Genomic DNA, 27,597 nt, shown 5'->3' on the forward strand with positions numbered 1-27,597 from the left:
AGCTCGAAGAGGCAGACCCAATGACGCCAGGGCCCTGTGGGAGGTCGCTTACTGTGTTGTGTGTCTGAATGGTGCAGAATTTCTAATAGTACCTTTTGTGTTAGACACAATAAAAGCATGGCTTGAAAATCTCCTTCGTGTCCTCCCCAGGGGAAAGATTTGTTACTACTGATTTGTCTACTGATCCTGAGAAACATGCAGCCCTTATTCTAGAAGTTCAGTCTTTGCTTGACAAGCAGGTTTTGGTTCCTGTTCCAGAATCAGAGTGGGGTAGAGGGTTCTAATCCACGCTATTCTTGGTCAGGAAGCCTAATGGTTCGTTCGGAACCATTATCAATCTGAAACCTCTCAAAAAATTCCTGACTTATGAAAGATTCAGAATAGAATCAGTCTCCTCAGCCATTTTTAGCCTTTCAGAAGGATGTTTCATGGCCACTTTTTGGATCCATTCACCTGGATCATCAAAGATTCCTTAGAGTTGCAGTTAAGATGGGGGACACTATCTGCCACTTTCAATACCAGGCACTACCTTGTGGCATCTCCGAGGCACCCAGGGTGTTCACAAAGGTTATGGCGGAAGTCATGGCTCGCATTAGGGAAAGAGACATTATTATCGTCCCCTGTCTAGGTGACTTCTTACTGATCAGTGACTCTGCCCCCTTACTTCAGTCCCAGATCAGGATAGTAGAAGAGATTCTCTCTAGTCTGGGATGGGAGGTGAATGAGGATAAATCTATCAGGGTCCCCTCCCAGTCTTGTTAGTCTTTAGGGATCCTTTTAGATTCCCGGTCTAAAAAGTCTTTTGCCAGATAATAAGGTTTCCCTAGTCTGTTCTAAAGCGCAGGATCTCATGAATCACCCTCAGACTACTTTTAGAAGAGCCATGTGAGTCCTAGGAATTTTTACTTTCTGCATTCCAGCCGTTTCTTGGGCACAATATCACTCCAGGTTCTTCAGACACCGATACTTAGTGATTGGGACGGTAAAGTTGAGTCCCCCCCAGGCGGGTTTAAGGGTTGCCGTCATAGGGTGATGAGAGAACATAAATTCTTAACCGGTAATTTATTTTCTTTGAGCCCATGACTGCATCCCGCCTAAAACCCACCCTAATTAATTATGTAATTATGTAAATATGTAAATTGAAGATCATAGAATATATTCTTAGAGATTACCAAAAAAAGTAGTTTATATTTTTGGATTTTTTTGTGTCTCCTTTTTTTGAGCTTCGCTCCTAGGTCCTTGTTCAGTTCTGGTGCTAAGAGGGGCGTTTGCTTCTTAAAGCTCCAGGGATTTCCTGTATTCTGTTTCCTGTCCAATGGGAGTAGGAGGTGGACCTCTCCAGGGGTGCCGTCATGGGCTCAAAGAAAAAAAAATTTCCAGTTAGTAATTTATGTTTTCTGAGGCTATTGTGCTGGACCATATATACTTTTGGGGAATCTCTCCTGCTTGGAGCCAGAAAGAGGCCTCTGCATGGTTGTTAGCTCAGTCATGAGGGGTTAGATGGTGAGCGGACTATGCAGCATGCCCCATAATTGCCATGCACCTGTGTGAGGCTTTTTCACAATCTGCCCCCCCCCCCCCCCCCCCCCCCCAAAAAAAAAAAAAAAAAAAACTGCTTGTACCTTCTTATAGCTGCTTTTAATCCAAGATCTGTCCTGGGGTCTGTTCAGCAGGGGATGCAGTTATTGTCATATAAAACAACTTAAGGCAGCGACAAACTAACGCTTATTTATTAAACTTGCTGGAATGCGTAATGTAGCCACACCCAATCTTGTGATACACAGCTTGCTGGTCATACGGGGACATAAAAGAGACTTTCTAAGGAATGTGTGTAATCTAATTCAAGTGTCCTATGCTGTTTTGGTTGCCTCTCACAGTTGGCTTATAGACACACTGATTTCTGGTTTATAGTCCAGGGTTTGAAGGTAGATATTCATGGTGGATCACCTATGTTATACAGCACCCATAGGCTGCCACAAGCTGTACCTTTTAGTGTGTCTTAGATTTTATGCATAGAATTTCTTCATTGCAGATGAAGAAATATTGTCATTTTCGTTATATTTATCTATGTAGTTCTCGAAGGCAGCTTATCTAATGACACCAATTTTTTTAACACTCCAGTCATATACCAGTTTTGCACAATGAGAAGTACAATATAAAACTTTTGAGGTGACCACCAAGTTATCCAGGGGTGCATTTTTCTCAAAGATGGAGACGTATTCATATAGAAGCAACTCTGTACCCACAATCTGTATCCCCCCCCCCCCCCCCAAAACCGCTTTTACCTTCAGATAGCTGCTTTTAATCCAAGATCTGTCCTGGGGTCCGTTCAGCAGGTGAGGCAGTTATTGTCATAAAAAAGCAACTTTTAAACTTGCAGCCCTGTGCCCAATGGCCGTGGCTTACAGTATCTGTGCCCTAACTTTGCACCACCCCTCGTCCCTCCTCTCCACCCATCATTAGGAATGCCCCTAGAACATTTCTCCTGTCTGAACATTACACAGGTGCCTTAATGATCCAGCCCATGTACCGTGCTTACACAGGTGATAGGAGACAATCTGCCTGAAGCATTCCTGATGATGAGAACAGGGAGGAGGGACAGAGGTCATGCCAGTCTAATGCATACACAATCTAGGCCATGGCCGTAGGGCACGGGGCTGCCAGTTTAAAAGGTTTTTTTTAGGACAATATCTGCATCACCTGCCGAACGGACCCCAGGACAGATCTTGGATTAAAAGTAGCTATCTGAAGGTACAACTGGTTTGGGGGAGGGGGGGTCAGATTGGGGGTAAGGAGTCTAATGTGTGCAACTATTCTAATGGGGATTAGTGTGTTTTTTGTTACAATAGCTTGCGACTGATTTTATTAAAATGTAGCACTGCAATAGTGAATGTATCGAAGTAAAAAGTCGCAAAAATTGTGCATCCATATTCACCTGGTACTGACCAGACTTAAGCCTGCAACTCTTTGTGCGACTTTTAACCCTTAGACGACCCTGGACGTAGGGTTACGTCATGGAAGTCTGTCCCCAGACGACCCATGACGTAACCTTACGTCCTGGGTGTTTTTCCCGCTATGAAGCGCGCTCCGGAGCGGAGCGCGCTTCATAGCAGGTGGGGGCCGGCTGCAATCAGCAGCCGGGACCTCACCGGTAATGACACGCTGCAGCGATCGCGCTGCCGCGTGTCATTAACCCCTTAAACGCCGCGATCGCGGCGTTTAAGTGTAAGTGACAGGGGGAGTCCCCTGTCACTTACCGATCGGGACCCCCGCAGTGTGACTGCGGGGGTCCCGATCGTTGAAACGGACTGCCGGAGGTCTCTCACCTGCCTCCGTGCGGTCCGATCGGCGATCTGCTGCACTAAGCCTGCACAGGCAGGCTCAATGAGCAGATCGACGATAACACTGATCAATGCTATGCCTATGGCATAGCATTCATCAGTGTAGAAATCAAAGTAATGTATGCAGAAGTCCCCCAAAGGGACTTCAAATGTGTAAAAAAAAAAAAGTTCAAAACACTATTACACTACCCCAAAACCCCTCCCCCAATAAAAGTCTAAATCACCCCCCTTTCCCATTATATAAATAAAACATATAAAAATGAATAAATAGATAAACATATAATATACCGTAGCGTGCGTAATTGTCCGATCTATTAAAATATAACAAGCGTCATTGCGATCGGTAAACGGCGTACACGAAAAGAGGGGAAAAAGTGCGCAGATTACCGATTTTATGTTACATTATATATTAAAAAAAATCAATAAAAAGTGATCAAAACGTCCGATCTTCACAAATATGGTATTAATAAAAACTAGAGATCATGGCGGAAAAAATGACACCCCATACAGCCCCGTAGGTGAAAAAATAAAACCGTTATAAGCGTCACAATAGGCCCATTTTATTAATATTTAATTGCCAAAAAAAAGGATTTCATAAAAAAATACATATATAACATTAGAGAATCTGTGTAACCTGCATATGGTTGTGTTCGGACTGACCTATAGAATAATAGTGTCATGTCGCTGTTACCATATAGTGCATTACGTAGACACAGGAACCCCCCAAACGATACCATATTGCATTCTTATTTACGATTTCCCCTATTTATATCTTCATAAATAATATATTTGGAATTCCATCATACATGTTATGGTAAAATGAATGACGCCATTACACAGTACAACTATTCCTGAAAAAAACAAGCCATTACATGGCCTGTAGGTAGAAAACTGAGAGTGCTAGAGCTCTTAGAAGGGGAGGAGGGAAAAACGAAATCACTAAGATCAAAATTTGCGCGGTCCACTGGGTCATTTTGGGCCTGGTCCTCAAAGGGTTAAAAAGTTGCAAATGATTGGGTGCTAATCCCAGATTATGTGAAATTTTGGGTGAATACAAAAGATTTAAAAAAAAGTCACATCTAAAAAATATTGACCCGTCAAATACTGGTTCATAAATAGAACTTAGACCAAAAATGGGCGAAAAATCTAATTATTCACCTAAAAATAGGCGCAAAACCCTTGATAAATTTCCCCCTTTGTTTCCTATTTTTCTCATTTCTTTATCTAGTGGCAGCCAGTAAAATGGGTTAGGAAGATACAGCCCTCCCCCCTTACTTATCTGTCTTCAGCCCCCACACAAAATCAGCACAACGGATCTGTGTGGCTAATAATAGACGCTGTATGATATGTAATGATTTCACTGTATAATTTTTTTATTATATTTGACACCTCATATGTCTATGAAATCCTAACTACGTTTCCTTTTTGTACTCTCATTTGTAAAATTAATAAAAGTATTATTTAAAAAAGTCGGGTAGGAGAATTTTAGGAGGTGCAGAGGCAGTGTATAGGAGGACGTGGGGAGCCCTTGTGGTCTTATTAGATGACCTGATGACGGCAAGACTGCCTGTTAGACAAGATTGCAAGATGAGCCTATTACACTCTTGAATAATCATTTAGAAAGGGCTGCATGGACATCGTTAGCGTTATCTTTTATGTGAGGCCCAAAGGACACGATCAGCTGATGCTCATCGTCATCATCTTATCATTGCCCTATTACATGCAGAGATAATTGGCTGAATTGACCTGAAGGGCCTTTGGGCTTGTACCAGCCTCATTTGCATAAATCCTGGAAAGGGCTATGGGAAAAGGTATTTCCATAATCCTGATGGCTACTACCATCTAGCCATGTGCCCATTTAAAGTGAATGTGTTCTCAGAAAATGATCTGGCAGCAGTGGAGGGTTGGGGCAGGTGAGTAGCAGTGAATTTTGTTAATTTCAAGGAATCCTGGGACAAAATTTCTGCTGGACAACCATTTTCAATCACATAGTTCATTTGTATTTGTACTCCTTTCCTTTATTTGTTCAGACCCAAATCACCATAAATACTTTTGCCTGCCATGACACATTTCTGCACCCAGCCTGTTGCCTTCTGTCATAGAAATGATGTTTTGTGTTCCCACACAATTATAATGCCCACCTTTCTGGCTATAGAAATAATAATAATACTCACCTAACTCTGTTCCCACTTTGAGCAGAACAGCTAAAACCCTGTAAAATGGGCTTGGCACAGTCACCACAATGGCTGTATTCCTGTCTGTGAGGGCCTGTACGCAGCTCTGTTGGCACCAAGCCAAAAATATGGTGTCGGCACCTTGAAAGCCAAATGCTAGCAAAGTCACTGTTGTACTGAGGTGGAGTGCAGCCATGCGCATAAAGCCTTGGGGTATGTTTACACATAGCATTTCTGTCAGTATTTGTACCCAAAATCTGTATAGAAACCAACAAAGAAAAATTCCATTAAGATTTGCACAGTTTTTCTGCTTTCAACCCATTTGGTTGAAAAGATACTTTGTATGAACAAAACCTTGGAGTGAGGGGACAGTTTCAGATTAGTAATGCATGTAGCGTAGAGTGTCTGCATTGCTTGTGTGTAAATTGTCAGGTGAGAAGCTGTCTAGGTGGAGTGTTTTGTAATCTCTGAGTGCAAATCTGAAAGGGTATTAAGGGTCCTTTTACATAGGCTGATATAAGGGCACTCATTTACATAAGGCACAATCGTGCGGACCACGTAAACAATCCCTGTATCGTTTTTGTGGCCCTTAAATATATTGCTGTCTCCAGAACATCCCCTATTTACACAGGTAGATGTACGGCCCATAGCAATATATTTTAGCATGGCCCAAAAGAGCTGTGCGCGGGTGTTTTTCTGCTCCTTGGCTGATCACTGACACTTACACTTTTATCCCTAGTTATCGACCAAAGGAACATTTCTAGCAGCGCTCCTGGCCAATATTCGGTTGGTATAAATGGCCCCTGAAGTGTCATAATGTGACGGAGTGAGGCTCCCAGCCCTGTAAGACACAGTGACGCATTTATTTGTTTGCACTCCTAATTAGCAGCTTGTACAGTTAAAGAGCCAGCATCATTACTTGCCCGGGTGCTGGCCTGGGCTGCCAAGCAGTGCATGCTGAATTCTGTACAGTTTCCAGATACATGTCCGCAGCTGCATGGAATTCCGGATGCTTCCATAGGGTTCTATCGGGCATCCGTGCATGTCCTTTAATTTCTGGGTTAATTTTCTAGTACGTACACCTTTCAGAAGAGTGTCTGTACCCAAGAGAACCCTATGGGTCATGAAGTCTATCCGGATTTCTTGATAAGAAATTCGGATAGATATTCCTGACGTGAAAGTGGCCTAACCACATGTATTCTTACATGCTGATTGTCATCCCTGGGGCAGACTGGTTCTTCCAGTAAAAGAATGTAACATTTCCCATGGCTAGAAATGTCCAACATTGGTTGGGGAAGAATGAGCAAGACATCCAAGTACTGTCCTGACCCCCTAATTACTCAGAATTGTACCCAATTGAGTATCTGTGGGCACTACCTTGATCATTGTGTTTGCTTTATGGATCCTGTCCCTCTAGCATTGCTCCAGAGACCTGTGACAACCTACCAGGTCCTTATTGAGTCACTCCCAGACTAGCATAGCTGTTGTCTATGCTGCACCCTATGATTACTCTGAATATTAGCTGGTCATCTTAATAATGTGACTCGTCTGTGTACGAACAATGACCAGTCCATCACAATGTCGGGCTGCAAATACCAATTGTGCAATATCATTTCACAGGGAACAGGAAAAGGAACAGCCAGGTGAGAAACATCAAAGTTCACTTGTTATAAAAGTTTATGAAAACAGCTGCTAATACTTGTTATGTAAGATAGATTTATTTTTCTTTCTGAGCTTCTCATTGAAGAACACTCTAAAAGATCTCTAGTCTGAAAAGGCTGATAACAGGGTTCAGCAGACTGTGTATTCACAGCAAATTATTAGAGTTACACAGGGCCTTTCTCTTTTTGCAGCTGCACAGGAAAAACTTGTTCAGAAACCTTAGGAGCCAACTGATGTGACACCCTAGCCCTGCCCACCCTGTGTATGTAGCTAAATGGCCCCTATAGGACTGTGCTATGGGGGTAGGACCATGTACATTGTCTCCTATCAATTTCTGTCTATGTAGTAAAGCTTTGGCTCTTGTCAGCATGTTTAGTGTGTACATTGCTGTACATTACTGTAAACAGCTTTGTGTCTAGAATCCTAGATGTCTCCAGGATGTCATGCATTTCTGACACTGGTTCTACACTCCCAACCTTGCCTCCATCTTACAGGTCCTTTACTGTTGATTTATGATTTCAAGCACAGAAAGACACCTTTTATACTTCGATATGAAAATATGGAATAAATACAATGCAATAAGAGTAAAAACATTAGAAACATTTTTCAATAAATGATAAAAAAAGCAAAAGGCAAATTAATATGTATTATTTGTACAGAAATGAGACTGAGCCCTTACTGATTACTTATAGCAATGCAATTCTGACCTACCAATGCAATATCTGAAACTATTGTACATCCAGATTATAGACAATTACAATATACTTGTATAAAACAGGTTTCCTATCATTTAAGAGAGGATTTATTAGTATTCCCATTTTTGTTTGACTAAGGGCCCTATTCGACGGGGCAATTATCTTCCCAATCAGGCCGATTTGGGCATATATCGCCCCGTGTAATAAAGACAACAATCAGCCGAGGACCCAATCATTGTTGTCTTTTAAGAAGTATTAAAAATCAACGTCCGCAACTGGTTGACGCAAGTGTAAAAAATAAAATAAAGATACATCCTTACCTGTCCAGGCTCCCTATTGTCCTGCTGCTGTTTCTTTGCTCACTGAAGCTTCTGAACACATCTCTGCGGTGATAGGCCACGTCACTGTCCCACCTCCGCCAGTAATAGGCTGAGCAACCAGTCACTAAAGAGACTCGTTCAAAAGGTTAAGGGGGCTGACTTTTACATATTGGCAGCGGGATGACATTCCTCTGCATGTATGTAATCTCATTAAAAATGACAGTGAAAGGCTCCGCCACGTATTTTGCTGTGAACTCGCTGCGCGAAATCCACTGTGGATACGTTATGTGTGAACCCACCCTTAGGGCCAGTTGACACGGAGTAAAACTGGCGGAATTCCACAGCGAAACTCATGGAATCCCACCAGCCTCTGTGTCATACTGGCAGTCTATGGGAGGGCCGCGCCTTGTCAGTTCTTTCAAGCGGAGAGAGGAGGGCGCAAGCCCTCCCATAGACTGCCAGTATAACACAGAGGCTGGCGGGATTTTTGGCAGAGAGTTCCGCTGCGGAATTCCACCAGTTTTACTCAATGTTGAACTGGCTTTTAGGGTCCTGCTCTCCCGCCCAGCCAATCAGTGGCTGCGGCAGGGCAACACACTGATTGGCCGGGCGGGAGAGCAGGACACCGGGACCCTGAGGACAGGTAATGTATACAGAGCGGAGCGGGAGGCGGCCGGCATCAGAAGGGGTTAAGCGGCCGGCAGATTTACATACACGCAGAGGTCGTTCAGACCACTGCGTGTATGTAATGACAGTGATCTGCCAGGACCTAGCCGACTCGCAGCTTTATCAACGCTGTGAGTCGGTAGGTGTGAAGGCACCCTTAAACTAAATTAAGCCACTGCCATGGTTTATGTCAATATATCTTTTTGACAGGGTTGAAAGGGTGTACCAGCAATGTACTGTTACTGAATCCAGCCTAAGGGTGCCTTCACACGTAGCGAATCGCAGCAGATTTCATGTTGTGAGTTTGCAGCGTAATCCGCTGTGAATCCTGGTACAGTAAAGTTGAATAGGTCACATACCTGCAGTAGAATTTTCATTCCGCTGCCAGTATGTGACCCGGCCTCTTTAACCCCCTGCAGCCCACAGCTGGAGCATACATTACCTGCTTGGAGCCGCGGCTGTGTGTGAGGCTCCCGTCGGTCCCCATCAGCCAATCAGTGCACACTGATTGGCTGATGGGGACTGACTGGAGCCTCACAAGCAGCCGCGGCACCGAGTAGGTAATGTATGCTATAGGCACAGGCTACAGGGGGTTAAAGGGGCCGGGTCACATACAGGCAGCGGAATGAAAATTCTGCGGGTATGTGACCCCAACTTTACTGTACCATGAATCGCAGCAGATATTGCTGCAAACTCACAGAGTGCAATCCGCTGTGAATCCGGTACGTGTGAAGCTACCCTAAGGGTAGCTTCACATGTACCGTATCACAGTAGATTTACTGCTGCGGATCCGCAGCAGATTTGACTAAATGAATGAACACAGCATCAAATCTGCTGCGGATCCGCAGCAGATTTGACAGTGCAGATTTAATGCTGTGGTCATTCGTTTATTCAAATCTGCTGCAGATTCGGTGTGTGAAGGCACCCTTTAATGAGAATACGAGCTGTCTTCATAAAGATCGCTTTAGGTTATAGGCAAACGTGTGATATCTATGAACTCCTTTACCTGGTCTGTGGGCTGAGTGGACTGTATGTATGTAGATATTTTACTAGGACAGCTGGAGGAATTGTGCAGAGCACCCCTGTTGGCCCAGAGTCTATAGATAGCCCAGCATGGGCTATCTTCCCATCCCAGTAATGAAACACTTGGATGACAACAATGGCAGCCTGTTATTACTTTACACTTCCACATGAGTTGCTAAATATTTACTTGTCACACTTCAGCAGGAGATTTTGCTAGTCTCTGCAGCCGGCAGCTGTGCTTCCTGCAGACCTGGAACATCTCCAGGAGATCAGGATTTCTTTCCTATCTATCCACAAACTTCTTACAGTAGGCTAAATAATGTTAATAGTTTAGTCCATTGCCTTTCATACTGTAATGTAAGAGCACTTTTTTTTGCATTCCAAAGGAACTCCCATTTATAAGGTGGAAAGGATATCCATATATGAACAAATGCTATTTTCTTCTCAGTGTTCCTTAGTATGGTGCAATTCTTGCTTGTTATTGTGGACCTCAGGGTACTAACAAATCAGCAGAAGAGTGCCTTTTTTCTTGCCACTTCAGTGTCTGGCACTGTATTACTAAAATATTCTTAACTGAAACTAATGGTTTAAAAATGGGGCTTGGGGGCCTTAAAGGGGTAATCTACTCTTAAAAAAAAAAAAATAAAGTTAGCCAAATGTCCAAATTACACAAAAACATTTATTCATATGTCCAATCATGCACCTAAGCTTTGGTAGGTATACTAGTCTGTTTGGATGCAGAGGTCACATATCTGCCTCAGTGGTCGTGTGCATGGCTGTTGGCATCACAGCTTGGCAATTTAATCCATGATGCCGGTAGTATGACATGGTCACATATCCACTGCCAGTATACCAAAACCAGAGTACTCACCTGTGTTTAGGTCTGTGATCACCGCCATATCTGATGCATATGTAGATGTATTTGGTATTTGATGACATTTGGATCAGTTGCTCATCTTATTTATCTGGGCACATCCCCACTCTCCCCCAACCACAGATGTCAGGGAAGAGCAGGTTGGAGAAAGCCAGAGCCTAAGACCTCTTGTGGTGGCCTACATCCCCCTCTACGCATTTAGAACACTAGGTTGAGCCTAGTGGCTTAGCTACCATGAAGGCAGGGAAGGCAGTTGCTATGGGTCCCCACACTGCAGGGGGCCCGGGGGCCCGCCTGGCCAGTCTCCCTTGTCTTCAAGGTACCTACGCTACTGATAGTAAAGCACCCTGTCAGAGACGCAGAAGGGAGAGTCTGCAATCCCCTCTTAAACACCTCCGCACCTCCCGCTGACACAGGCTCAGAGTGTCCTGCACCAGTGTCCCCATCTCTACAAGTGGAACAGTCCAGGGACGCCCCGCCCCCAGCGCCCACCGCAGGTGGGATATTCGTTCATGGCAGAGTGCACAGGGCCTCAAGGAGGAGACACACAGCAGGAGGATGGTAACTATCACTGCCAGCTGGAAGTCACCAGCTTCCCTGGCATCCTGTATAATAGGGTCACTCAGCTTCCCTGGCATCCTGTATAATGGGGGTCACTCAGCTTTCCTGCATCCTGTATAATGGGGTCACTTAGCCTCCCTGCATCCTGTATAATGGGGTCACCAGCTTTCCTAGCATCTTATATAATGGGGTCACTCAGCCTCTCTGGCATTCTGTATAATGGGGGTCACCAGCTTTCCTAGCATCTTATATAATGGGGACACTCAACTTCCCTGGCATCCTGTATAATGGGGTCACTCAGCCTCCCTGGCATCCTGTATAATTAGGTCACCAGCTTCCCTGGCATCCTGTATAATGGGGTCACTTAGCTTCCCTGCATCCTGTATAATGGGGGGTCACTCAGCTTCCCTGGCATCCTGTATAATGGGGTCACTCAGCTTCCCTGGCATCCTGTATAATGGGGGGTCACTCAGCTTCCCTAGCATCCTGTATAATGGGGTCACTCAGCCTCCCTGCATCCTGTATAATGGGGGTCACTCGGCTTCCTTTGCATCCTGTATAATGGGGGTCACTCAGCTTCCCTAGCATCCTGTATAATGGGGTTACCAGCTTCCCTAGCATCCTTTATAATGGGGTCACTCTGCTTCCGTGGCATCCTTTATAATGGGGTCACTCAGCTTTCTTGGCATCCTGTATAATGGGGTCACCCAGCTTTCCTGGCATCCTGTATAATGGGGTCACTCAGCTTCCCTGCATCCTGTATAATGGGGTCACCAGCTTTCCTGGCGTCCTGTATAATGGGGTCACCAGCTTTCCTGGCATCCTGTATAATGGGGTCACTCAGCTTCGCTGGAATCCTGTATAATGGGGTCACTCAGCTTCCCTGGAATCCTGTATAATGGGGTCATCCAGCTTCCCTAGCATCTTGTATAGTAGTCAGTATAATGAAGGTCACCCCCCTGGACTCAGAGCACTGCCCAGACCTCCTCCTGCACCCACCCAGCTGCTCCCCCTGCCCCCCAGCTTCTCCCCCTGCATCCCCCCCAGCTGCTCTCGCTGCCCCCCCCCTAGCTTCTCCCCCTGCCCCCAGGTTCTCCCCAAGCTTCTCCCCCTGCACCACCCCAGCTGCTCTCCCTGCCCCACAGGTTCTTCCCCTGCCCCCATCTGCCCCCCCCCCCTGCACCCCTCAGCTGCTCTCCCTGCCCCTCAGCTTCTCCCTTGCTCCCCCTGCACCCCCCCAGCTGCTTCTCCCCCTGCACCACCCCAGCTGCTCTCCCTGCCCCACAGGTAGTTCCCCTTCCCCCATCTGCTCCCCCCTTCCCCCCCCCCCCCCATGCACCCCCCAGCTGCTCTCCCTGCCCGTATCTGCTCCCCCTGCACCCCCCCAGCTTCTCCCCTGCCCCCTCAGCTTCTCCCTTGCCCCCCAGCTTCTCCCCTGCCCCCTCCAGATGCTCCCCCTCCCCGTCACCCCAGCTGCCTCCCTTCCCCAGTCACCCCAGCTGCCCACCTGCAGACTAGTTGTGGTCGGAGAAGTCTTCATGATGCTGCGCCAGATTGAGAAGAAAGCAAAAAGTGAGCGACGGCAATCGGAGAAGACGTCACCTGTGAGTTATTAGTAACTGCACTGTAATCACTTCTATAGTGTGCAGAGCTTGTGTACCGTTGGGGTCTAAATGGGTCAATGTATGGTTTGCGGTAGTGTACTGACACAGCCCCGCGGTCACTACAGTACACTAGCGCAAACTTTTAAACTAGAATCAAACTACAACAGCTGCAGGCACTACAACTCCCAGCATATCCTGAGGGCTGCAGACTGTCAGTACATGCTGGGAGTTGTAGTGCCTGCAGCTGTTGTAGTTGGGTCCTATACACTGGATGCTTTGTGGCATATAAGAATACATAGATCTGTGGGGGCTCAGTGCAGGTAAGTGACCCCAGAACATCACTAATAAGGGATAGGGGGAGATATTTTTGTTTATCCCCTATTAGTGATGTTCTGGGGTCACTTCCCTGCACTGAGCCCCCACAGATCTATGTATTCTTATATGCCACAACGCATCCAGTGTATAATGCACCTAGGACCCAACTACAAGAGCTGCAGGCACTACAACTCCCAGCATGTACTGACAGTCTGCAGCCCTCAGGATATGCTGGGAGTTGTAGTACAGTGTAGACAGATATATTGCTGGACCCTCAGGGCTGATGGTTGTCACTCACAGATTGCAACCACCAGGAGCCTCTGCACACAGAGATTTATTAAAGGGTTGTCCTCTCAGAGACGACAACTCCCAGTATACGCTGAGAGCTGTATAAATGTAGGGATTTGTCACGGATACAGATAGATCCAGGAGAGGAGCGGCTCAGCATGTCGTGTCTCACTGGTTCTATATTGGTGGCCCCAAGGATTATTTCCTCTGGTGGGCCCCAGGTACCCAAGTCCGACACTCGATAGAAGCAGTCCCCAAAATAAGATGTCCCCGGCCTCCTTCCTTCCTCCATCATGTATGTTTGATGAGAAGAGCGGGCATCAAGCAGAGCGGCACCCAAGTGCCAGGGTATATACCATGCATGTAACCTGCCAGTGCCGGGGGGGGGGGGCGCCTCAGCATGCAAAGTGCCTAGGGCAGCATGAACTCTAAATACAGGCCTGCCCGCACCCCGCAGGTGTCTCAGAGCTGCCCCAACCAGCAGGGACTCCGAGCGGCCTGCTACCACTCACCCCCCCTCCACCCCAGGGAAGAGCATCTCAGAGCTGCCGAAGCGGGGGGACAGCTCCATATCGCCGGTACAGGTAATATGTTGGGGCACCCCATAGACTCTTTTGCTATGGGGCCCCTTGAATCCTAGTTACACCCCTGGTTGAGCCCAAGCTTGCATGTGAAGGGGGGATCGGGTGCGATAGCAGCCAATTTTATCTGTTAATTGGCCATATAATCTTTGTATGCTATATATAGACTTCAGTGTAGATGTTGCATAGCAATAGGTTTATAAATTTACAGCACATAGGAAAAAAATCTACAGCTTGCTGTCATATTGTTGCAAATTTTTCCACAATGTGTGCGATTTTGTTAAACACATAGTCACATGCAATGTACTGTAGCAGTGGAGATTTCCAGTGTGAAATCTAATTAGTTGCATGTGCACATGGACATAGAGTCTTCTGTAAGGCAGCCAACAGCTTCTAGCTTAGAGGCTACCTACCAGTGCGGGAAATAATACCTTTATATGGGAATAAACACTTTATACCCTACATCCAAACGCAACAATTTATAAATAGGCAACGTGATACAAATGTTAAAGGGGTATATGTTATTGGGGGTAACAAAAACAATGTTCTAAACAATCCCCCTTCCCAATACCACCCTATGTAAAATTCTGTACTCTGGGTCAACTCTGACCACAGTCAGCTACCGCCCACCACCCCCCTTTGTGGGCCCAGGACATGTGATCTCCTCTCTGGGCTTGGTTAGCGGTCTATTCACTTGGTAACCTGGGCCCCAGGAGACATTATCTGCATCATCTCCATGCACCTGTGATGCTTACATGTGACTCTGAGCCTAGGTTTCTGTTGTATGGAAAGTTATAGTTCCATCTCTGCTTGCTGTCATATGTACCTGTCTTTGTGTTACAGCTCTGTATATTGTGTTATAGATATTCTTAGAGTTTGGATGGAACTAGAATGTTTTCATTCACAGTCAGCAAGTAGAGATCTAAGCCTACACTGCACCTCCCACCCCCTGGTAAACAGCACATAGGTACACCATGCGTGCATCAGCTCTGCTACATCATCCGCTAGTATGAAATACATATTGGGGTGATGTGATGAAAAGTCAGTGAAAACAACAGTCCTGTGTTTACTGTGCAATAGTAATAGTAACCCCTTTAAAAGTGTCTTCAATTCTGTGGGCCGGGGAACAACTTGTCTGCATGGGTACAGCCTTTTCTTGTCAGCCTTCATCACCAGACATGATTTTCTGCAGGGGGAATGTAGCATTAATGGACAATTTCATGTAACGCATGGATGAGCCGAGTCTGTGGCAGATGCTCTCATTGTACAATTATCTGTGCAAAATCTGTGCATATCTTTTAGTGCTGTTTTTGAACATGCCCTATTGAAATAAATTGGGACTGGAAACCACACATCTTCTAGATCACGTTTTGCACATAATTTATATGATTTTGCATATGATTTATAGCATAAAAATCTCCTATTGAGTCTAGATGCTGCTGATGTCTTCTCTTTGCAAGGATATTCTCCCTCATTGCACTCTAATGCAGGTGTGATGCATTTTGTGACTGTGAAGATTAGATCCTCTTCTCATATCAGTGCTTATTTCTGGAACATGAATTATTTGGTAGGTAGGTGAGCCTCGTCCAGGGAATGGGGTGATCTTTCATCTGTAAATGAGTTCACCAGTCAGAAGAGTGACTACAGTAATATCCAGCATGTGCATCACCCAAGAAACCCATCTACAGCTTTTATTAAAATGTGCTCTGGGTCTATTTTCTGCCTAGCTACATGCAAAGATCATAAACTGCGTAAACTTCCTTAAAGGGGTTATCCAGCGCTACAAAAACATGGCCACTTTCTTTTAGAGACAGCACTACTCTTGTCTCCAGTTAAGGTGTGGTTTGCAATTAAGTTCTATTCACCTCAATGGAACGGAGTTACAAAACCCCACCCAAACTGGAGACAAGTGGTGCTGTCTCTGGGACAAAAGTGGCCATATTTTTGTAGCGCTGGATAACCCCTTTAAAGGGAACCAATCACACTAAAATTGGCCATAAAACTAAGGAAGCGTGCTTGTAAATCAGCCAGCACGCTTCCTAAACATCATCCTGTACCCTCCGTCCCATGTACATACAGTCCACAAAGTTAGTTTAATAGTCTCCCGCGCTCTATGTAAATTACCATGCAAGTAGTCACAGTGGGCGGGTGGCTGGTCAAGTAGTCACGGTGGGCGGGGGCTTCTTCAAGTAGTCCTGGGCCGGCACGGCCACGCTGACGCCTTTACTATGCTGCGCATGCGCAGTGCTGCCGGATAAGACGCTGCTGTACAGCGCCGGAGCGGCATAGTACATCAGCGGCTTCACCCACTGTACTGCGCATGCGCAGCATAGTAAAGACATCTGCGTGGCCGACGTGCAATGCCGCCAATACCCCCCACCCCCGAGTGACGTCACCAGGCGCCGTTTTCCAACACGCCCAGAGGGGCGTGATTACTGCGCCAGAGCTGGCCCAGGACCCAGTGACTACTTGAAGAAGCCCCTGCCCACCGTGACTACTTGACCAGCCACCCGCCCACCGTGACTACTTGCATGGTAATTTACATAGAGCACGGGAGACTATTTAACTTTGCGGACTGTATGTACATGGGACGGAGGGTACAGGGGGATGTTTTAGGAAGCGTGCTGGCTGATGTACCAGCACGTTTCCTTAGCTTTATAGCCTATTTTAGTGTGATTGGTTCCCTTTTAAGGAATGCTAGTTTGCAGAAATGCAACTTAAAACACGTTTCCCCAAAGATATCTGTTCTAAACAGCAACCTGTACATCATATATAGGGTCACATTACTATCAGGCACTGTACAGTATTGACAATAGTATAAATAGGGCTTTAAAACTTGAGATATTGCTTCCTTTATGTTCAAAGGAAAAGTCCGGCTAAAATTTTTATTAAAGTATCGTACTGCCCCCCAAAAGTTATACAAATCACCAATCTACACTTATTATGGGAAATGCTTATAAAGTGCTTTTTCTCCCTGCACTTACTACTGCATCAAGGCTTCACTTCCTGGATAACATGGTGATGTCACTTCCTGGATAACATGGTGATGTCACTTCCTGGATAACATGGTGATGTCACGACCCGACTCCCAGAGCTGTGCGGGCTGTGGGTGCTGGAGAGGACGATGGCCAAGGGACACTAAGGGACACAGGGCACTGGAGGGACACTGAGCATCCCTCTGCCATCATCCTCCCCAGCAGCCACAGCCCGCACAGCTCTGGGAGTCGGGTCGTGACATCACCATTATATCCAGGAAGTGAAGCCTTGATGCAGTAGTAAGTGCAGGAAAAAAAAAGTACTCTATAAGCATTTCCCATAATAAGTGTAGATTGGTGATTTATATAACTTTTGGGGGGCAATACAATACTTTACTAAAAATTTTAGCCAGACTTCTCCTTTAAACCAAGTCTTACTGAGAATGAGAAGATAGTAAAGCAATCCAGGCAACTGTTACAGCGCACATTCATTCTGGATAGGTATATATACAACCAGCCACCTATCATTAAAAGTGACCTTTTTGTATTATGACTTCTCTACACAGGTGTAATGGGTAAATTAAGCAGTTTTCATGACTTATTTTATATCATACGTCATGGTGCTTGTTGAAGTTAAAAGTGATCTTTTATCAACTGCGGATTGCGTTAAGTGGGCGGGGCTTTGCGGGATTAGCACCACTTAGCCCCACCCACAGTGCCACTGTTGGCACAGCCCCTCCATGACATCAAAGGCACAAGCCCCGCCCCTCGTCAATCTTTGAAACAGGCTGACCTAAAGCTCTAGGCCAGACCCCCTCTAGGTTGGCCCACCAATGGGTGTTGAGGGATCGGGGCCTGTGTGCCGATTATGTCACGGTGTTGCGGGTCCAACCGTGGCACTGTAGGCGGGGCTAAGTGGCGCTAATGCCGCAAAGCCCGTCCACTTAACGCAGTCTGCAGTTGATTAAAAGATCATTTTTTACTTGAACAAGCATAATGCAAAAAGGGGGTTACAGTGTCACTTTAAGGTTGGCACAATGAAGACATTGATAGTGTCACCCAACTGACTAAACATAATATGGTGTGGAAAGGTCAGAACAGAGTCTGAGCAGCGCCTGAAACCGACAAAGCAGGCCTTTTATATGTTTAGTACTGATGTGTAGACTGCTTATATTCATAACCTGTTTTTGTGGGGGTGGGGGTGGTTAACGATTCTCAATAACAGGTCTCCTTAGTGAGCATCACTACCCTGCCCCCCCCCCCCCCCCCCCCAAACTGTGCCTGGGCAACTCTACTAACTAGTACCCTGCTCTGCTGCCCTCAATTGTTGGGAAGAAAGAACCCTAGAACAGCAGTCTACAGATGGGTGTCTCATCTTTTTAGAGGATTTGTCAAGTACAAATAATCTGCCTTCTGCAGGAGAGCTACAGTTCTGTAGTACAGTACTGTAGTTTAGGTATTTTACATTGCCGTTCCCAAAACAGTTACATAGTAGATGTATGGATTCAAACCATATAGTGTATAGAATGCTTTTATGATTTAAAAAAAACAAACTAAAAACTCAGAAAATACAGTTCTAAGCTGCTTCCCCATGGATTCCTTTACGTTTGTTTGCCAGTCATTAGGATGATCATGACGGGTAATATTACCTGCTACTCTCAGGTGAAGTATGTGCTGCGTCTTCATCCAACTTTGTCATTAGGTCGCATGTGAGTCACCTACTGGGCGAACCTGTTGTAACATACAGGGAGTGGTTTCTTTATTGTGCACAGTCACAACTTGCCTCCGTCAAGGTCTATGAATTTTCTGATCTGGTCACTGTAACAAGCAGACAAGTGTGTGGCAGCTGGGGCATATACCCATAATAACAGTGGTAGTCAAGCTGGTTTCTTCCTGTATGTTGCACACTGCCATTAATACTGGAGTTTTTTCGGCATGGATCCTGTGGTTACATTAATTTCTCAGTCACTAAATGGCATTTAGAAACGATGCTGTGATTTGAGATGAGTGAATAGTGAAATAAAGTGGAATGCATCTGGGACAGCAGGGGAAGCATGCCTGGGTGCATCTAACATGTCAAAGTCGCAGTATTACGCCACTATCACAGCCTGTCTAAGTACACTCCAAACACAATATAACCTCTATGTATAATGGAAAAAATACTTGGAAAGCTTCTTTCCTCTACATTAGCGTGGACAGAGAGCCAAATATTAAGCAAAAGAAACTTTTATCATGCACCCCCTTTAAATCATGTCGCCCTTTAAATCATGTCGCCCATGACAACCACAGATGGCATAGGCAAGGGGGAAATTAAACAGCACCCACCGCTAACGGTCATTGTGTACGTATGTGTTTGAATGATGCGGTGAGCCCTCCAAAAATTACTTCAAATTCTTTACAGGACGCACAGTGCGCAAATCAGTAGTACCAAGATAATAGTTTTTATGGCACACTCACAGTATACAACCGTATACCAGATATATAATTTTTTTTTTTCCTTTTTGGCATTCTAAAAAAAAAAAAAAAAAAAAAGGCGCTCAAATTATTTATAGGATGCACAGTGCACAAATCAGTAGTACCCAGATAATAGTTTTTATGGCACACACAGTATACAGCCAATACCCTATGGGTCCTATTACACTGAGCGATTTTTAACGATTAATGACCAACTATAAACAATCGCAAACGAGAGTGTTTATCATTAACCTGAAATCGTTCACCACATTACACAGAACGATGGTCGTTAGATACGATCGTTATTACGATCGTTATTGCGATTGCGTTTATTCCTTCTGATCTCAGAAAAACAATGGGCAATGTGCTATTACACTGAATGACTAGTGAAAAAAATGCGGAACTTGAGCGAATAAACGTGGAATTACAGCGGACGATTAGCGAAACAATTAACGATAATTTTAGGTACAGATCTAAATCAACGACATACGAACGATTTTTCGATCGTTGCCTGCAATATAACGATTTTTTACACGATAATCGTCCCGTGTAATAGGGCCCTATCTCTCCAGTAGATCAACTACAGCCTATTGCTCACCCTGCCTTCCTGCCTGTCTGAATACTGTCTCGTTGTCGATCAAATACTACTTGCTCATCACTAGCTGTGATGTATTTCCACTGTCATAACAATGTTCCAGTGTAGACACCGGCAGGCTATGAGAGGTCTTCCCTTGTTACCTATAACTTAACTGTTGTGCCGGAAGTGGGGAAAAACACCTATTTTGCATGAAGCAGCATCCACTGCTAGGATATAACCTGTGGTGGTGATGTCATGTGCGTTATGATTTAGTTTTTTATCCAACATGGTTTACATATTTTCTTTCCTTTTTATAGGATCCTGCAGTGACACAAATCACCAGCGGCAGCCATGGGACTGTTGAAGAATTTAACCCTTTTTCTGAAAATTCTCGCTTGGTGGGTATCAGTAATGTTGTTCTGCCCATTCCCACATTACAAGGAAGAGGCTTGCCTTGTGAGCTGGTTCTATGCAGTCACTTATTACTCTCATGTGCTTACTTAATTTTGTTAGCCATCTGTGACGTGATGTCTTATGCAGTATGATCCATTTCTATATATGCAAAGTATGTTGGGACTGCCTAGCTAGTCACGTTATACACTGTTGTGTGCAGTTTTACAGACAACTGTTCCCTCCTAAATCCAATTAATATTGTTTCTGATTATTTAATTTGTTAATTTCTATAAATTGTTTGCTTACAGACAACAAATCAGAAAACTGTGCCGGTACAGCCCGTGATGCCTTCTCAGCCTGCTGTTTTACAGCCATCTGTGGAGCCATCTCCGCAGGTACATGTTTAATTATTTTGGTGAAAGAGACGGGACTGTGTAGGCTGGTTGGCTCCCACATTTGCACTGCAAGTGTCAGAGACAGAGAGATGATCACTGTCCTACTAGCCATGTTGTGTGGACCCATAGTGTATGTAAGTAACCTTTTAGAAAGTACAAAAAAAAAGTAACAGGCAGCAGTAGTGTGGAAATTGACCACTGGACATTGTAGAATCTCTTCTGTGAACGAACGTTAAAGGAGTTTTCTGGGATATGTGTTAATGCTTAGTATTAATGTACAGTATTAATCCTTAGGAAAGTATGTGGGGAGCAGACTTTAGACATCTCTGCCCATTACTCATTTAACCCATAGCTGCACCAGGACGTTATTTAACGTCCTCTTGCCGCTATGGGAGTTCAGTCGCGCGGCGACCACCCTCTGAACTGCCGCGATCCCGGGTGCCGCGTGTAGCCCGGGCTCGCGGCTATTAGCGGGCACGGTCCGATCGCCGTGCCCGCTAATTAAGTACTTAGAAGCAGCTGTCAAAGTTGACAGCTGCTTCTAAATACTTCCTGATATGCATCCCTGGTGGTCTAGTGGGGGGATCGCCCCCCTGCGGTGCGATTGCGGGGGGGCGATCCCTGCATCCATACCGGGCCGGGGTCTGCTCCGTAATGGCGCTGATCCCGGCTCGGCATTCTATTGCTTTTGGCTGCAGCAGCCAAAAGTAATAGAACACCGATCTCATGGATTCATGCAGTATAACTATACTGCATGGATCTCTATGAGAGATCAGAGTGCATATACTAGAAGCCCCCCAGGGGGGCTTCTAGTATATGTCTAAAGTAAAAGAAAAAAGTATTTTTAATAACACAAAACCCCCTCCCCTAATAAAAGTCTGAATCACCCCCCTTTCCCCATTTTATAAATAAAAATAAATAAATAAATTAATAAACAAACATGTTTGCTATCGCCGCGTGCGTAATCGCCCGAACTATTAATTAATCACATTCCTGATCTCACACGGTAAACGGCGTCAGCACAAAAAAATCCCAAAGTGCAAAATTGCGCATTTTTGGTCGCAACAAATCCAGAATAATTGTAATAAAAAGCGATCAAAAAGTCATATATGCGCAATCAAGGTACCGATAGAAAGATCACATCATGGCGCAAAAAATGACACCTCACACAGACCCATAGACCAAAGGATAAAAGCGCTATAAGCCCGGGAATGGAGCGATTTTAAGGAACGTATATTGGTTAACAACGGTTTGAATTTTATACAGGCCATCAGATACAATATAAGTTATACATGTTACATATCGTATTAATCGTAACGACTTGAGGAACATGCATAACAAGTCAGTTTTACCCCAGGGCGAATGGCGTAAAAACACATTTCCCCCAAATAAAAGAAATGCGTTTTTTTTTTTCAATTTCACCACACATATAATTTTTTTCTGGTTTCCCGGCACATTTTAGGCAAAAATTACATCTGCCTTAGCAAAGTACAATTAGTTGCGCAAAAAATAAGGGCTCATTTGGGTCTCTAGGTGGAAAAATGCAGGCGCTATGGCCTTATATACACGAGGAGGGAAAAACGAAAACGCAAAAATGAAAACTGGCTGTGTCCCCTAAGGGTTAAATAGGCTTTACACTGAGAATCACTACATCTTTTGTTTACATGCCTGCACATAGCTGCATATCACACACAGGGCCAGCCTTAGGATAGATGGCACAGTGTGCAGAATTTGCCTTCCTCTATTGTCCCCATTTACCATTAGCCTCCCTCTCCTGCAGTCCTCATATAGTATCAGCTCCGCTGTGGGGGAAAAATTTAATAATAAACACCAATCGTCACCTAGCATCTGCTAGCTCCTCCAGTGTACTGTCTTGTTCCCCACTTTGTGCCTCTCTGCTCTGTTGTGCAGTGACTTTGTAGCATAGAAGTATAAAGCTTGTGACCGCAGACCCTATTTAACTATAAGTTTGCCATTAGACGATTAGAGTGTCATCATCATCATCATCTTGGAGGGGGAACCAAAATGACATTGCATTTGTGTAAAAGGAGAACACTATTATTATGCATAATCAACTATGCAAATAGTGGATATTGTGGCAAAAAAACTGACTGTAATTGAAAATACCACAGTTGCTCCATAACAGAAGAGAAATCTTGCAGATTCAACTTTCCCCTTTCTTAGATTGGCAGAGGACTCTGTAGAAGTCATGCTCACCCTACATGCTGGAGCAGCTGCACTACATGAAGTTGGCCCCCACCCCTGCGGTCTGGGGGTCACACAATAGGCTCATGCACACCCTAGTTAGCCAGTGGGCAATCAGCAACACAAACTGTTAGCATTTTCTTTTTATTATTAAACCCTTGTTTATCACCACTTCTGGTACCATACAGTCTGCAGTAGATGTTTACATGACTGTGAAATATCTGGAGTAGAGGTTTTATGTTCATTCTTTCCCTCTTTCTCGAAGGCAGTAGCAGCAGCAGCACAAGCCAGCCTCCTGCAGCAGCAAGAGGAGCTAGACAGGAAAGCAGCTGAGCTTGAAAGGAAAGAACAAGAAACAAGGAATGTAAATATTAACTGTGAGTATACAGAGGTTTCAGGGTGTGAGCTGCTATGATTTTGTGCAATGTGTTGCATAGGCCCTTTTTTATAAATATTATGTCAGCTGCCACTCATCTTCTTTTCTTTCTATTTTTTTTCTGGTTTTGAAAAATATTGCAGCTCTGCCTACACACATGCAGCTGTTTTTTGTTAATTTAGGGGACAATTTTCCTTGGCCAATGACATGGCCAATACTTCACATACTGGGGGGGGGGGGGTGTCTTCAATAGGCCCCCTCCTGTCATTGAAACCTATCCAAATTGTGGCCATCATGTTGTTTGGGTGACAGATGCCCAGAAAACTTAGATGCTGCCTTCATAGTTCAACCACTTACTTTATCCAGGATGTAAACTACAAGGATCCAAGGTTTTTCTGTTGCTTTATGTTAAAGCAAGAGCCATATTATCATGCAACAACCAAGATTCCATGATGTCCGGCACAGGAGACCGGTGCCAGGCTGTTCCTGCTCCGCTGACAAAAGCTTTTGCTGGTCATTAAGGCGATTAAAGGGGTATTTTGAGATTTACAGTGGGGAAAATAAGTATTTGATACACTGCTAACTTTGCAAATTGTTCACCTACAAACAATGGAGTGGTCTGTAATTTTTACTATAGGTACATTTCAACTGTGAGAGACAGAATCTATTTAAAAAAATCCAGAAAATCACATTTTATGATTTGTAAATGAATTTGCAAATTTTGCATGAAATAAATACCAGCAAGAATTCTGTTTCTCCTACTTCTCCTACTCTGCGTTCATTACGTGTATTATTTGCACCTGTTTGAACTCATTAGGGGAGATTTTTCAAGCTGGTGTAAAGTAGAATTGTCTTAGTTGCCCCTAGCAATCAATCAAATTCCACCTTTCATTATTCAAAGCATCTAAGGAATGAAAAGCAGAATCTGATTGGTTGCTAGGGGCAACTAAGACAATTCTACTTTACACCAGTTTGATAAATCTCCCCCATTATCTGTATAAAAAAGCACCTGTCCACACACACTTATTCAGTCAGTCACACTCCATCCTCTTCACAATGGCCAAGACCAAAGAGCTGTCTAAGGGTGCCTTTACCCAGAAAGATTTATCTGACAGTTTTTTTTTTTTTTTTTTTTTTTTTTTTTTTTAAGCCAAAGCCAGGAACAGACTATAAACAGAGATCAGGTCATAAAGATAAGACTGAGACTGCTCCACTTTTCAAATCGATTCCTGGCGTTGCCTTTAATAATCTGTCAGATAAAACTTTGTGTAAAGGCACCCTAAGGACACAGGAATAAAATTGTAGACTTGCATAAGGCTAAGATGGGCTACAGGACAATAGGCAAGCAGCTTGGTGATGAGGTGACAACTGTTGGCACAGTTATTAGAAAATGGAGGAAACACAAGATGACTTAAACACAGTCTTGAGGCTCCATGGAAGTTCTTGTCCATAGGGTAAGAATCATTCTGAAAAAGGTCAAGAATCAACCCAAAACTGCATGGGAGTACCTGGTCAATCACCTGAAGAGAGCTGGGACAACAGTCTCAAAGATTACCATTTGTAACACACTATGCTGTCATGGGTTGAAATCCTGCTGGGTATGCAAGGTCCCCCTGCTCACGCTACCATATGACCAGGCCTGTTCGAAGTTCACCAGTGACCATATAGATCGTGGTCGGGCAATTAATTTTCCCATGGAGCCACATGAGAAATTGGAATGGTTTTAGAGGGCCAGACTAATATAACTCCGTTCTCAGGGCGGCTTTTGCAACCACTACAGTAGCACTGCCCAACCACTGTGTGTCAGTGAGCTGGGAGAATGAACACCAGGGGTCTACATCAGGCAGGGAGAGCAGGGGACATTACTTTTTGGGGCTTTATTAATTCTGTATGACATGGATTCATGGGGCCTCAAAACTTAATGTTTAGAGTGCTGCTGACACTGAGCTTATCAATCTCATGCAGGCCGGTCAGTACTAGTTAAAGGGAATGTGTCGCAAAGTTAAAAATTTTTTTGAAAGTGTTAAAACTGAATTTGTTATTTTTTTTTGTTAATTTATATGTGGTTTTCATTTTTTTTACATCTAAGGAAATATGAAAAATTAACAATCTAATTTTCCATATTTCCCAGTGATGACCACCAGGGGGAGCTCCACCAGGAAACTGCTGGTAAAAGCAGCCTGAAAGCCGGCTGCTGAAAAAAAGAGGCAGTCTCTGCTCAACTGCTGTGACATCATCACCTCCCTCCTCTTTTCACAGGGGAAACAAAGAGGGGAAAGGTGCTATTATGTGTAGTGCTGGGCAGCGCCATTTTGTTGTTGTCTGCACAGCAGTACACATATACAAGTGTGTCCCTAGCCTTTCATAATAAACCTCAACTGCTGCAGAACCTCCTAATACACCTCAACCTGCTGCAGAACCTCAGACAGCTCGCCTGCTCACACTCATCTCCCAAACTTCTCACCGCCCATCCCCCGCATGCACATAGTATTGTTGTTACACTTATACAGACAGCTCATGTCATACATTCCACATGTAGAGGGTATGTAATACAGGAGAGTACAGGCTATTGCTCTCTGGTGTCAGCAGTGTCACACGTTACATGGGTAGAGGAGGTGTGTATGTGTGTGTGTGTATGTATATATAATATATGTATATATACACACTTTCCTGTATGTGTGTGTGTGTGTGTGTGTGTGTGTGTGTGTGTGTGTGTGTGTGTGTATATATATATATATATATATATATATATATATATATATATGCACACACCTCTGTGTAACGTGTGACACTGCTGACACCAGAGAGCAATAGCCTGTACTTTCCTGTATGTGTGTGTGTGTGTGTGTATATATATATATATACACAGAGGTGTGTGTGTATATGTATATGTATATATATATATATATATATATATATATATATATATATATATATAATATAGTGTTACCTTGGTTTAAGAGCGTTTTGGTTTAAGAGCTCACAGTTTTAAAAAATTGTGACTTGGTTTAAGAGCATTGCTTTGGTTTAAGAGCTCCCTGTGCTGTGGGGGAGGGGCATGGTCTGCATAGCGGGGTCTACAGCACTGTACTCCAACCCAGGAAGTCTCCCTCACCTTCCAAATCATAGCTGATCCACTCCAGGCTGGGGCTTACATCAGGGGACAGGACTGTGGAGGTAATCTCTCCATAGCTGTAACCCCTCTCTCCCCGGACAGAGAGTGCTGCATGTATGTGCCCACATCTGCCCTGCTCATTCCTTCATGCTCTCTGCAGTCTCTGTCAGCCCTTGTGTTTTCCATCCTCTCTATTACTGTACAGTAACTTATAATATCACATATTCTGCTGTTTCTGAATGTTTGTTTTATTAGATTTACCTGTTGTTCAGAATAATAAATCATTATTTTTGGGGTGTGGAACCAATTGTCTGCATTTCTATGATTTCTTATGGGAAATTTTGCTTTGGTTTAAGAGCGGATTTGGATTACAAGCACGGTCCCGGAACGAATTATGCTCGTAATCCAAGGCACCACTGTATATACACACACACATACACACCTCCTCTACCCATGTAACGTGTGACACTGCTGACACCAGGGAGCAATAGCCTGTACTTTCCTGTATGTGTGTATATCCTCTGTGTAACGTGTGACACTGCTGACACCAGAGAGCAATAGCCTGTACTTTCCTGTATGTGTGTATGTGTATACATACACACATACAGGAAAGTACAGGCTATTGCTCTCTGGTGTCAGCAGTGTCACACGTTACACAGAGGATATACACACACACATACAGGAAAGTACAGCCTATTGCTCCCTGGTGTCAGCAGTGTCACACGTTACACAGAGGTATATATATATATATACACACCTCCTCTACCCATATAATGTGTGACACTGCTGACACCAGAGAGCAATAGCCTGTACTCCCCTCTGTGTGTGTGTGTGTGTGTGTGTGTGTGTGTGTATATGTATATATATATATATATATATATATATATATATATATATATATATATATATATATATATATATATATATATATATATATATATACATATACACACACACACACACACACACACACACACACACACACACACACACACACACGAGA

General features: G+C 44.4%; 1 protein-coding gene across 1 annotated transcript in view; it reads left to right on the plus strand.

The window, feature by feature from the left end:
• Window positions 1-27,597, plus strand: part of SCAMP2 (secretory carrier membrane protein 2) — a 43,335-nt gene that overhangs the window by 8,551 nt on the left and 7,187 nt on the right. Inside the window, exons 2-4 of the mRNA XM_069981454.1 lie at window positions 20,428-20,508; window positions 20,812-20,898; window positions 23,369-23,480. Coding sequence (XP_069837555.1) covers window positions 20,428-20,508; window positions 20,812-20,898; window positions 23,369-23,480 — 280 coding nt within the window. The remainder of the gene's footprint in view (window positions 1-20,427; window positions 20,509-20,811; window positions 20,899-23,368; window positions 23,481-27,597) is intronic.

Source organism: Dendropsophus ebraccatus, chromosome 1, assembly GCF_027789765.1.
Source record: "Dendropsophus ebraccatus isolate aDenEbr1 chromosome 1, aDenEbr1.pat, whole genome shotgun sequence".
NCBI lineage: Eukaryota > Metazoa > Chordata > Amphibia > Anura > Hylidae > Dendropsophus > Dendropsophus ebraccatus.